This window comes from Theobroma umbraticum, unplaced genomic scaffold, assembly GCF_002168275.2.
Source record: "Theobroma umbraticum cultivar Fairchild unplaced genomic scaffold, ASM216827v3 scaffold_204.0, whole genome shotgun sequence".
Taxonomy (NCBI): domain Eukaryota; kingdom Viridiplantae; phylum Streptophyta; class Magnoliopsida; order Malvales; family Malvaceae; genus Theobroma; species Theobroma umbraticum.
Window position 1 is genome coordinate 5,100,383 of NW_018397267.1, and position 11,023 is coordinate 5,111,405.

At 35.0% G+C, this 11,023-nt stretch overlaps 2 protein-coding genes across 7 annotated transcripts; both read left to right on the top strand.

The window, feature by feature from the left end:
• The first annotated feature begins 652 nt into the window (after nucleotides 1–652).
• On the top strand, nucleotides 653–5,152 carry LOC110424128 (peroxisomal (S)-2-hydroxyacid oxidase GLO4-like). Of its 3 annotated transcripts, none has more exons than XM_021438631.2 (12): nucleotides 654–878; nucleotides 1,141–1,346; nucleotides 1,425–1,549; nucleotides 1,626–1,672; nucleotides 1,793–1,870; nucleotides 2,006–2,130; nucleotides 2,293–2,350; nucleotides 3,051–3,113; nucleotides 3,507–3,576; nucleotides 3,985–4,085; nucleotides 4,416–4,520; nucleotides 4,812–5,152. In XM_021438631.2, exons 2-12 carry the CDS (start codon nucleotides 1,177–1,179, stop codon nucleotides 4,989–4,991), a joined length of 1,122 nt encoding a protein of 373 aa, XP_021294306.1. In that variant the 5' UTR covers nucleotides 654–878; nucleotides 1,141–1,176; the 3' UTR covers nucleotides 4,992–5,152. The 3 variants fall into 3 exon arrangements, with proteins under 3 accessions (XP_021294307.1, XP_021294306.1, XP_089641075.1); XM_089784949.1 differs by having other exon boundaries at nucleotides 655–878; nucleotides 1,200–1,346; XM_021438632.2 differs by lacking the exons at nucleotides 2,006–2,130; nucleotides 2,293–2,350 and having other exon boundaries at nucleotides 653–878.
• Nucleotides 5,153–6,031: 879 nt separating this feature from the next.
• On the top strand, nucleotides 6,032–10,731 carry LOC110424329 (peroxisomal (S)-2-hydroxyacid oxidase GLO4-like). 4 transcript variants are annotated; one of them, XM_021438885.2, is made up of 12 exons: nucleotides 6,032–6,294; nucleotides 6,767–6,914; nucleotides 6,995–7,119; nucleotides 7,197–7,243; nucleotides 7,320–7,391; nucleotides 7,535–7,659; nucleotides 7,848–7,905; nucleotides 8,313–8,375; nucleotides 8,670–8,739; nucleotides 9,345–9,445; nucleotides 10,055–10,159; nucleotides 10,316–10,731. In XM_021438885.2, exons 2-12 carry the CDS (start codon nucleotides 6,772–6,774, stop codon nucleotides 10,493–10,495), a joined length of 1,089 nt encoding a protein of 362 aa, XP_021294560.1. In that variant the 5' UTR covers nucleotides 6,032–6,294; nucleotides 6,767–6,771; the 3' UTR covers nucleotides 10,496–10,731. The 4 variants fall into 4 exon arrangements, with proteins under 4 accessions (XP_021294560.1, XP_089640929.1, XP_021294559.1 ...); XM_089784803.1 differs by having other exon boundaries at nucleotides 6,035–6,189; nucleotides 7,320–7,397; XM_021438884.2 differs by having other exon boundaries at nucleotides 6,038–6,294; nucleotides 7,320–7,397.
• Nucleotides 10,732–11,023: the final 292 nt, after the last annotated feature.

Here is an 11,023-nt window from a genome sequence, read left to right on the forward strand (position 1 = left end):
TTTACTTGGTTCTGTAAAACTAAAAAAATCATATTTTTTTATTTATCTAGTATTTTTATTATTTCTTCATAACCGTTAAATGTTTGTTATAAAACACAAAATTCTTAATAAAAATTCTGTACTTAGCTGTTAATCCTTATCACTTTACTCTCATATAAAAAATTGTGTGGTCGGTTTTGATTTATCACAATCAATGTATATGAAATACAAAAGAAAAAAAATAGGTGAGGTGTGCTCTCCCAATTTTCCGTCTTCCTCATCATTTTTCTCCCTCGTTTTACCTTTCTTTGTGATAAACTTTATCTGTAGTTTATTCTTCTCTTTTACCGGAGAGTTTTCTTCATCCATCACATCATGGCAGCAATTGGACTGTACGTGTCAATTTAATTCCATGATTCAGGCTGGTGAACCCAGCAAGAGAGCCATGGCCCAGTACTATGACTATTGAATGAGAGATAAGTTAAAATTATATGTCGAGACAAAGGACATGAGTTGGCTACTGTACTGGAAAAGACTCTCTGAAACCGACAACTGGCCATAGCTTAGACTGATGTGGATGGATCAGAATACAGGAACAATGGAGAAAAGAAAAAGATACCCTTTATGTGGTAAGAGACGTGTTTAAAAGAAGTCAATACAATTTAATACCAAATTCTCTTCGTTAGTGCTCTACTAACATAAAGATTCGTTTTCATGCAAATAGTTAGGCATGATTAAGGGAACTAGAAAAGGTACAACACTAGAGATTTTAATCATCCGAGTTCATTTAAAATTAAGAAATTGTTGCGCACAATCGGCTCTACCTTCACATAATAAGAATTCTGGATCTCTTAAGAAAAAGAACACAAGAATTCTGGTGAGGCTGTCTGCTCGCATAGGTATGGTTTCAGAACATCAGCTTGCTTTAATTATCTTTTGGGATGGAACACCATGCATTAGTTTTCATGGCATTCAAGCACTTTAAAATAGCTCTCATTCTTGTTATAAAATGACATCATGTGCAGTCCTGCGAATCAGATATTGATATGTAAGCAAGAATCGAGTTGTTTTAAGAGTAATTAGCAACAAAAGTCTGTATATCACAACTCTGCTAGGATTAATTCTGGAACTTATACGTTTGGCTTGTTATTGAAACTGTAGTGTTAGTTAAAGCCAGATAAACCAGAAAGTTCAAACATGACTGACGTCCATGTTTCCAGGAAAATGGTAGCAGAACCTGTTAACGTCAATGAATTCCGAGAATTAGCAAGGCGAGCCCTTCCAAAAATGTACTATGATTTCTACAATGGAGGAGCAGAGGACCAATACACCTTAAAAGAGAATGAGGAAGCGTTCGCCAAAATCGTGTATTGTGTTAAACTGGTTAATGATTCAGAGCAAACTTGTTCCAGTCGTTTTACTAATTACGATATTTGACTTCTCAGTATTCTGCCTAGAATTCTTCGAGATGTGAGCGGCATTAATTTATCAACTACAGTATTGGGTTACAATATCTCAATGCCAGTTATGATTGCCCCAACTTCTATGCATAAGCTGGCAAACCCTGCAGGTCTAAGTCCTCTCCAAAGTCTTCTGCTCTAACTTATTTCAGACTTTTATTGACTGGCTTTCTGCTTTTATTCCAGGAGAGATTGCAACGGCCAGAGCAGCATCTGCCTGTAAAACAATAATGGTATTAATATAATATATATAAACTTTTCATGCTTTATTAGTTTCGCCAAAAAGAAACTTCCTTTCTGTGTTTAGGTTCCTAAGTAATTGCGTCTATCTTGACAATTAATTGTAATTCCAGGTTTTATCCAACTCATCTACCTGCACATTGGAGGAAGTAGCTGCCTGCTGCAATGCTGTTCGCTTCTTCCAATTATATGTATAGTTGACCTTACCTGAGCTCTTTGGATACCATGTAGACTTTATCATTATTTAGCAGCAGCAGCAGTTTCTTCTCTGTCCTGAGCAATATCATTGATAGGAAATGAACTCTAATTTGGTTTCCTCGGAATAGGTGTATAAGAGACGGGATATATCAGCTAAGCTGGTGCAGAGAGCTGAAATTAATGGATATAAGGCTATTGTCCTAACTGCTGATAGTCCAAGAATTGGTCGAAGGGAGGCAGACATTAAGAATAAGTGAAAAATCAGCATTCTCACTTTCATTGATTTTCTATCAACTAAAAAATTGAGTTGGCATTATATCATTGAGATGAAACAATGTTGTGGTTTTACATCATACATGAAAATTTATGTCTTAGGCATCTCATGTATAAGATTACTTTTGACAAACCTCTGCAGAATCGTTGTACCGCAGCCGAAGAACCTGGAGGGTCTATTATCAACTAAATTTGTTTCTGTGAGTAGAATAGTCCCCATCCAATACTCATGAACTAAACATTCAGTTGCTTTGACTGTTTAGATTAATCAGCTTTATATAACTGAGGCGAACTCTGGTTTTACCATGATAAGAATTGTTATTTCTGACTCACGTTGTACACAAAAAGCTATGCTTTATGCATCTCATTTAGACATTACTATTGACAAAACTGTGCAGAGAATCATCGTACCCAAGCTGAATTCTGCATTGGAATATGCAAGGCTGCCTTTTTTTCTGGGGGAGGGGGTGGGAAGGTGTAGGTATCCGGTTTTTAAGCTAAAACTATTGCTTTAAATGCACTATGTATCTTTTATGTCCAGACTGCAGAGCATAAAAAGGAGAAGAATGAGCTATATTGATTGCAAAATACATATGCCTGTCTCTTACGTGATAAATCATTATTTACATTTCCATTTCATTTTAACACTGTTGCTTGGAGAGGGGGTTCAAAGTACTGAGTCTTATATTTGCTTTTGCATTTTTCTTTTTTCTGCCTTATTTTTCCCAAATAAAATGCCAAATCTATACTCTGATGGAGTGTTATGGCATATGAAATATCCCTGTTTTTTTTTGGATAATTGAAAAAATTAATGTAAAATGAAGGGTATGGAGTGCATCTATTAAGCCTGTTTGATGTTTTTGTTGATGACAAATATATAACTTGAAATAAATTTTGCAGGATAGAGGTTCGGGTGTAGAAGCTCTGGCCAATGGGACTAATGATCCTTCTTTCTGTTGGGAGGTAAAAATAAGTAAATAATCCAAGTTATCTCCTGATATATTTCTAGAAAATCTATTAAAGAAGTTCCACTCTCAAGCTTAGTTTGACAATGTGGTTAGATTGCAAAACTGTTTGTTTGTACCAAAATTGCAGTACCAAACAGATTCAGTATTCAGTTTAAGCTGAGGTTTGCTTAAAAAAGTTACTTTTTCTACGGTTCTCAGGACCACAATTTTTCAGCCACCCCACATTCCAAACTTTTACTTGTTTGTTTAAATACTTCGTATAAAGGGTCTCAGGTAAATGGACAGTTTGTTCACTCTTAATATTAGCGTTGGTGGAGAAGAGTGGGGTGAGTATAAGAGCCATGAAGGTAGAATTGTTGGTTTAACTAGTACATTATTATCTCTGCAGGACATCCCATGGTTGAAATCTATTACAAACTTGCCAATTCTGATCAAAGGAGTGCTCACTCATGAAGATGGTAAGGCTTGAGTCACCAACTGATAATATTTTCATCTCTTTATTTCTTTATTTATACGGGATAGACTATACGGAGGGTCATCTCCACCGTTAGAACTGCAAGGCTTTCACAACAAAAGTTTGAATATTGGTTTCGGTCAATGTTGCCTTAATTTTAGCTTTTGTCAAAAGGACACTTACTCAGCAATTTATATGCCCTTCAGCAATTCATTTTCTGTTTTCTTACATTCTCCAAACTCATGGAGTTAAACAGATGCATCGTTTGTAACTTTTAGAAAACAGGGTATTTTTTATTCTATTTAGTTTTTCATCTTGTTCTTGGCTTTACGTATTGGTGCCAGCATACTTTCTTTTGTCTTTGTCTGCTATTAACATGTAGCTTGTTCAATATTGATACTACTATTTACAGCAATAAAGGCTCTGGAAGTAGGTGTTGCTGGGATTATTGTCTCCAATCATGGAGCTCGTCAGCTAGATTATTCTCCTGCCACTATTTCTGTTCTGGAAGAGGTGCTTTCCTTCACATACTTTTGTTGTTGTTGTTGACACAGTTGCAGCCATAGGATTTTACATCTGCTAATTTAGTTAAGCATATAGATCATCAGTGTTACGTTTTTAACCCCCCAGAGAAAGCCACGTTGACTTGTGCAAGCACAAGAGAGATTATTGACAATTCTTAGTGAGGATAAATCTGAAACATGTTTACTAGGTATTGATGCATTCCTGCATAAGAATCTTTGACTTGCAGCTTTTGCTTTCCTATTTGAGCATGCTACTTTGCTCCAACATGTTGGTTAGCAAAGGAAATTTCCCATTCTGTTCATTTTTGTGAGGTCACAGGTAGTTCATGCTGTTGGAGGAAAAGTTCCTGTTTTCCTTGATGGAGGAGTGCGGCGAGGAACAGATATTTTCAAGGCAGTGGCCCTGGGTGCACAAGCTGTCTTAGTAAGCTCTTAAACTGCCCCATCTACTTTCAGTTAAGAAAGAAATTCTATATTTCATTCACTTATATATTTTCCAGTGGTTATATGGTAGCATCTGATTGCAATTGGTTATGCTAATAATAAAGACAATTTACACACACCGTGCTATAATTTGGGTTCATTTCTCTTTTTCCCCGTCACATTCACCGTAAAATTGTGGAACCTCAGAGCTCACATCTTTCCTGTACTGACCTTTTTTGTTTGCTATGTACACTAATAGGCCACTTTTGTATGTAACGTATGTATGGTGTAGGTTGGAAGGCCAGTTCTCTATGGACTTGCAGCGAAAGGAGAATATGGAGTCAGACAAGTCCTTGAAATGCTCATGGATGAGCTTGAACTAACTATGGCCCTCTCTGGTTGTTCCAGTGTGAAAGAAATTACTAGGAGCCATGTCAGGACCAAACATGAGCAGCTCCTCTCAATGCTTTAATATTTATCCAGAAGAAACAAATTTCCAGGAGATGGATTATGTCAGTAATTTATTTGGTATCAAATAAGTGGAAGCCTTCCCTTAACAAGGCTGTTACTAAGAATGACTCGTACTAGTGTAGTTTCCACTTTCCAGTAGTGAAAGGATGTTTGCTGACTTTACACCTAGTTTTTACTATGTTTTGTCGTGCTATACACAAGAAACTTTTGGAGACCTAAAAGTAACACGGCAAGGACAACAGAAAATCGCCCAAACTAAGCCTAACCGAATCCCATTAATGCAAGCATGCACCCAACCCAAACTCACCCCAAGGGAAAATCCATTACAAATTCCTTAGAAATTCTGATGTTTTTAATTTAATAATTTTCAAATTTAAATCACATAATTTTTAAAAATTTAAATTTAAATTATTAATAGTGATTGACTTAAACACTTATATAAATTTTAATAGTAACATTCATGCTTGATGTAAGATGAGGTATCATACATTATTAAATTTCCAAATATTCTCTTTCTATAATAGATTAGATGGAATAATGATAATTAATTGGATAATCCATGCAAGACTGATGCACGGGAACCCTTGTTTTTGTAGTGTTTCACATGCCAACTTGATTTGTATATGCAGCTCTTGTTATGTTGATGCAAGAATCAAGATCATAACATGTTTTGATCAAGTAAGATTTACGTCTATTTGAATATAATTTTTTCCCATCAATCAAGATTTTGTCTAAATATTAATGATTTTATAAATTTAAAATTTAAAATTATATTTAAAATAATTTATAAATTTTAATAAATATTACATTAATGATTAGAGTTTATAAATAAAATAATATTAAAAATTAAAATTAAAAAATAATATTTATGATCGAAACTTTCCTTGGGCTGGCTCAGAATCAACAAGAAAATCTCAATGAATATTGAGCTGAGTTTGAGCCCAAATCCAATGGATAGAAACAGGTTAAAGTCTGTTGGGTCAATGATCAATTCATCATGGATCAGGTTTAATTCCTTTTGGTAAGATTTGGGCAGAAAAAACAAAACATTTTTATCCTCAGCTAGAAGACAAAGACAACCTTGTAAATCGAAAGTAATCATAAAAGAAACTGGCAGAAACAGCTCAAGTTGTAAGAGCAGCAATGATGGCAGAAAGGATGACCAATTAGTCATCTTTACTCGTCACTCTTGCCAATAGGTATATATATATAAATATATATATATTTACTGATACATATATTGCAGTTGCAACTTTTACATCACGGCAGGTTCAATTTGATATAGTTCAGTTCATTCATCAGAGGTACAATTCTATTCACATATCTGAAATTGTAAACTTTATCAAACAGTTTGAAATTAATGTATGAAACTTCACTTTTCTGTTCCTTATTGTTTTTATTACGACTTAGAGAGACTTTTAGGCTTTTATCAAGCAGAAGATAATAACGTGGTTTTCTGGGCAAGAAGCAAATGTTGCTGTGTCTGTAATTGTTTTATTAGATATGCCTTTTGCGTATTTTCCATATTATGAATTGTCTTCGGAATGAAACCTGTTTATAGCTGCTTATGAGCCCCAGCTTTTCTCAAGTTAGTCTGGTTTTTATCCTAGTAAGAATATCTCAAGGTTCTTTCATGATCAAACAACATTTATTGTAGGTTGGTTTTGCAATAGGTTTAAGTTTGACCTAAAATCCATAAATAAACTAAAGGCTATGGAGCATTGAAAATTGATGGTGCCTTTTTAATTTTTGTTGTATCAATATCTTTATTTCCAGGATAAATGGCAGCCGAACCAGTTAATGTTAATGAGTTCCAAGAATTAGCTAGGCAAGCCCTTCCCAAAATGTACTATGACTACTATAGTGGTGGAGCTGAGGATCAGCACACACTAAAAGAGAATGTGGACGCATTTCATAGATTTAAGTAAGCTGTTAAGTCTGCATATGAAATATCGTAGCTAGCTAGGTAAAACATTCTACTGATTTGGATGCATCGATTCTCAGGATCCTGCCAAGGGTACTTGTTGATATCAGCAGAATTGATTTGTCAACGACTGTTCTAGGGTACAAAATTTCAGCACCTATTATGATTGCTCCAACTGCAATGCATAAGTTGGCACACCCTGAAGGTTTGATTCCTCTTCAGCTGTCTTTTTTAATTTTATCTCAAGTACCAATTTTGGTAGTTTTGTTGTGTTTTTAACAGGTGAAGTCGCCACAGCCAGAGCAGCTGCTGCATGTAATACCATAATGGTATAATATAACATAAACAGCTTTAGGCTCATTGGCTTCCTGTAAAAGTGAATGCTGAGTTGTGTTATAAATACAGATTTTATCCTACATGTCTACCTGCACAGTTGAGGAGGTTGCTGCAAGCTGCAAAGCTATTCGGTTCTTTCAAGTATATGTATTGATGCTACTTCAACTACTTTTGTGAATCTTCACTTTTTTTGTTGGACAGCAGTTTCTCTTTATCCTTTGGGATTTGCTATCCCACTGGCAAGAACTGAATTTATGACAATCTTACTATCCTTCTGTGAACAGGTATACCAGAGGCGAGATATAACAGCTAATTTAGTGCAGAGAGCTGAAAGATGTGGATACAAGGCCATTGTCCTAACTGTAGATACTCCTAGACTTGGTCGGAGGGAGGCAGACATTAAGAACAAGTGACATAGTGCTTCTTTTCTTTCATTTTGTTTCATGTTGACAGATTGATATAACTGCTTTATATGCTGTTGGATAGGGCACAAATTTTGTTCCCTAACATTGTAGAGAACATTAACTCATTCGTCCACACATTTAATAATAAGCTGAAATTTATGCCCTTCATACACAAATTTTCATACTTTTGCAGAATGGTTGCGCCTCAGTTGAAGAACTTTAAGGGCCTCATATCAACTAAAGTTTCCTCTGTGAGTGAAAATATTTTATCAGTAATTATTGCTAAATATACCAGGATGCAATGTCTGTGCATTACTAATTTATTAGAAAGAAATGTACATCGATGTTTATCTCCATATTCAGAGAAATTTAGAATTTATTGTCTGCTATGTAGTTGATAGTATACTCTTTGTAAAGAATTATCATTGGCCTAGTCATATGAGGGTATATCACCCATGGATAAGGCAGGACCCGAGACCTGTACAGGGAGGGTGGAACCACCAATCCAGAAGACTCAATGCTATCTTGGGGTTCACTGATGATATAGAAGCTTATGCTTTCTGCCTTTGTGCTCATGTTTCCACCTTGGAAGTTCTATTTTATAGTTGAGATTCATGGTAAGCATGTAATATTCATTCAGTATATTGAACATTTACAGGATGATGGTTCAAATCTAGAAGCTTTTGCCAACAATACTTTTGATGCCTCTTTGTCTTGGAAGGTACAGAGTGTAAACCAATTAACTGGATTGATTGACTTGTCATATACTGTTTGGACTTCTTTTGAATATGTTTCCATCCTTATATTAGAAGTAAATGATGAATATACAGAGGACTGTTCTAAATAGCTATGTTGTTTAAGTTAACATCATCTCAAAATTATGATAAAAGGTCCTTAATGGAATTTCCTATATGTTAATTGATTTTTCATTGTTGTTGTTAGTCATTAGGCATGGAAGCACCCTTGTTTTTTCCGTTCTTGTTTAATTTGAAGCAGTGCATTGCAACATTTGCAGGACATAGGATGGTTAAGATCTATTACAAACTTGCCGCTTCTGATCAAGGGAGTACTTACTTGTGAAGATGGTAAGAAAAGGCTCATCAAATCAGTTGCATTGTGGTTTCTTTCCCTATACAGTAAATGATGAAAATGGACATTCTAAAGTTTTCAAATTTGAAATGTTGTTACTAATGATTGCCATGGCTTTAGTCTTTTTGAAACTTTCCTTTTTATAATTCACAAAGAGTTTTTGAAACCTTTATTCCATGGAATTCTAGAAAGGAGCCCTTTTTTTAAGCTGGACTTCATGTTTTATGATAAGTCCTCTATGCTGGCACTTCACCTTAGCTCAGATGGTTTGAAGGATAAAATATGGTTAGAGATTCTAAGTTCAAGTTGAAATGCTCTGCCCTTGTATGTAAGAAGAAAAGAAAGAACTTTACTCTTTCTTGTATTCATAAGTAAAAATATCCATTATGCAGTTCTGATTAGGTCTATTGGCTCTCTTTGGAAAGTAAAATCAGATAATTTCCTCATATTTACTATTTAATGGGTTGAGAATGTCATTGTGAGTTTATAGAACACAACAGGCTTTTGATTGTTTAAAGTCAAAGCTTTTCCCTCTTTTTCTTTTTGGATATTTTGGTTTACTCTTTTATACACTTAAGATTTGATATGTCAAAATTGGCAGCAATAAAGGCTGTTGAAGTAGGCGTTGATGGGATTGTTGTCTCCAATCATGGAGCTCGGCAACTAGATTATTCTCCGGCCACTATTTCTGTTCTGGAAGAGGTAAATCCTCACTGTTGATCCTGCTTGCTTGTGAAGCTTTTAAGTTTTCCAACATGATTAGGTATTGTATATAAATTGATGAATGCACGCCCTGTTTTTTGCTTCTTTTTTTTTTATAATCTTTCAGAGAAAATCATAGTTGTTTGTGAAGTACATGCAGGAAAATGAAATTGCCAATTGTTAAGTATATGTTAACAGCTTTTTTCTCTCAATCTGTGGTTTTTTTCTTTTATTTGTTTTTGCAACTTCTCCTAGTTGTAATATCTTTGTACCTCTCTGCTCTTGCTTTGTCAAAAGATATGTGATGAATTATCCCACAAGTGAAGACAAGAAATCTTTTGAATGAATAGTTTTCCCAAAAGGTTACCTAACTAAGGCAGTATACTAGTAACCATAAGAATGCTAATATTATTAGAGGCAATTTGAGGAGAGGTGTCATTCCTGAATCCTTTTCATCAAAATAATTTGTTCTTGTAATTCTAAATCTAGAAATGTATTTGCTTGCACATGGCTTGCAAGAAACATTTGCATTAGGCATGGTGTTCTCCTTCCATGCTTATTGGAGATATAGAACCAGTATGGACATTAATTTTTACCATGAGTTTGCAGGTGGTTCATGCTGTTAAAGGAAAGGTTCCTGTTTTTTTTGATGGAGGAATAAGGCGGGGAACAGATGTTTTCAAGGCGTTAGCCCTCGGTGCTCAAGCTGTCCTTGTAAGTTCTTTTGGGATCCCATTGTTCCTATTGGACGCATACCAGATTAATTTTCCTATCTTGCACATGAAATTTATAGGATTATTAAACTGCTTTTGCCTGTAAGCTTTTTCAATCTTCAACACTTTTGTGGACACTGACATGTAAGAGCTGCAGATTGGAAGGCCTGCTGTCTATGGGCTTGCAGCAAAAGGAGAATATGGGGTGAAATGGGTTATTGAAACGCTGAAGGATGAGCTTGAGCTCACCATGGCTCTTTCTGGATGCCCCACTGTGAAGGATATTTCCAGAAACCATGTCAGAACAAAGCATGAAGCACTCCACTCTATGCTTTAAAATCTTTCATTCATGGTATACCCTCTTGTTAAGTTTGTTCAGATCATTTATTAGGCATCAAGCAAAGTGTGGAATCTGTCATCACATAACTAATATTGGGCTGTCATCAAAAATTGAGTACTCTTTGGTGTCTTCTGGTTGGAGGAATGGTGTACTACTTTCCAATTGAGAAAACTGCAACTTTATAAATCGAGCACTGTGAAGAATATTAATGAAATGTGTTACAATTTACAATACCTATGAAATTTATTGTTTCATCTTGATAAAGAAATTCATGGTTTTAAGGTCATATGAAATTAATCATAATTTAAGAACCAATTACTTGCATGACTTAAGTTTTAATGCATACTACGTTTTTTATTGAACACTTAAAATCTTCACTATTAGTTTTGATTTCAATGAAAATTAGTGGTTAGATACTTGGATTAGATGGTACCTGAACAAATGAAATCTAGTTATATTACCAAAAGAACAAATTTTTAATTGAAGAAAGTGAATTCTTCTTGGAATCTTGGCCTATCATGTAAC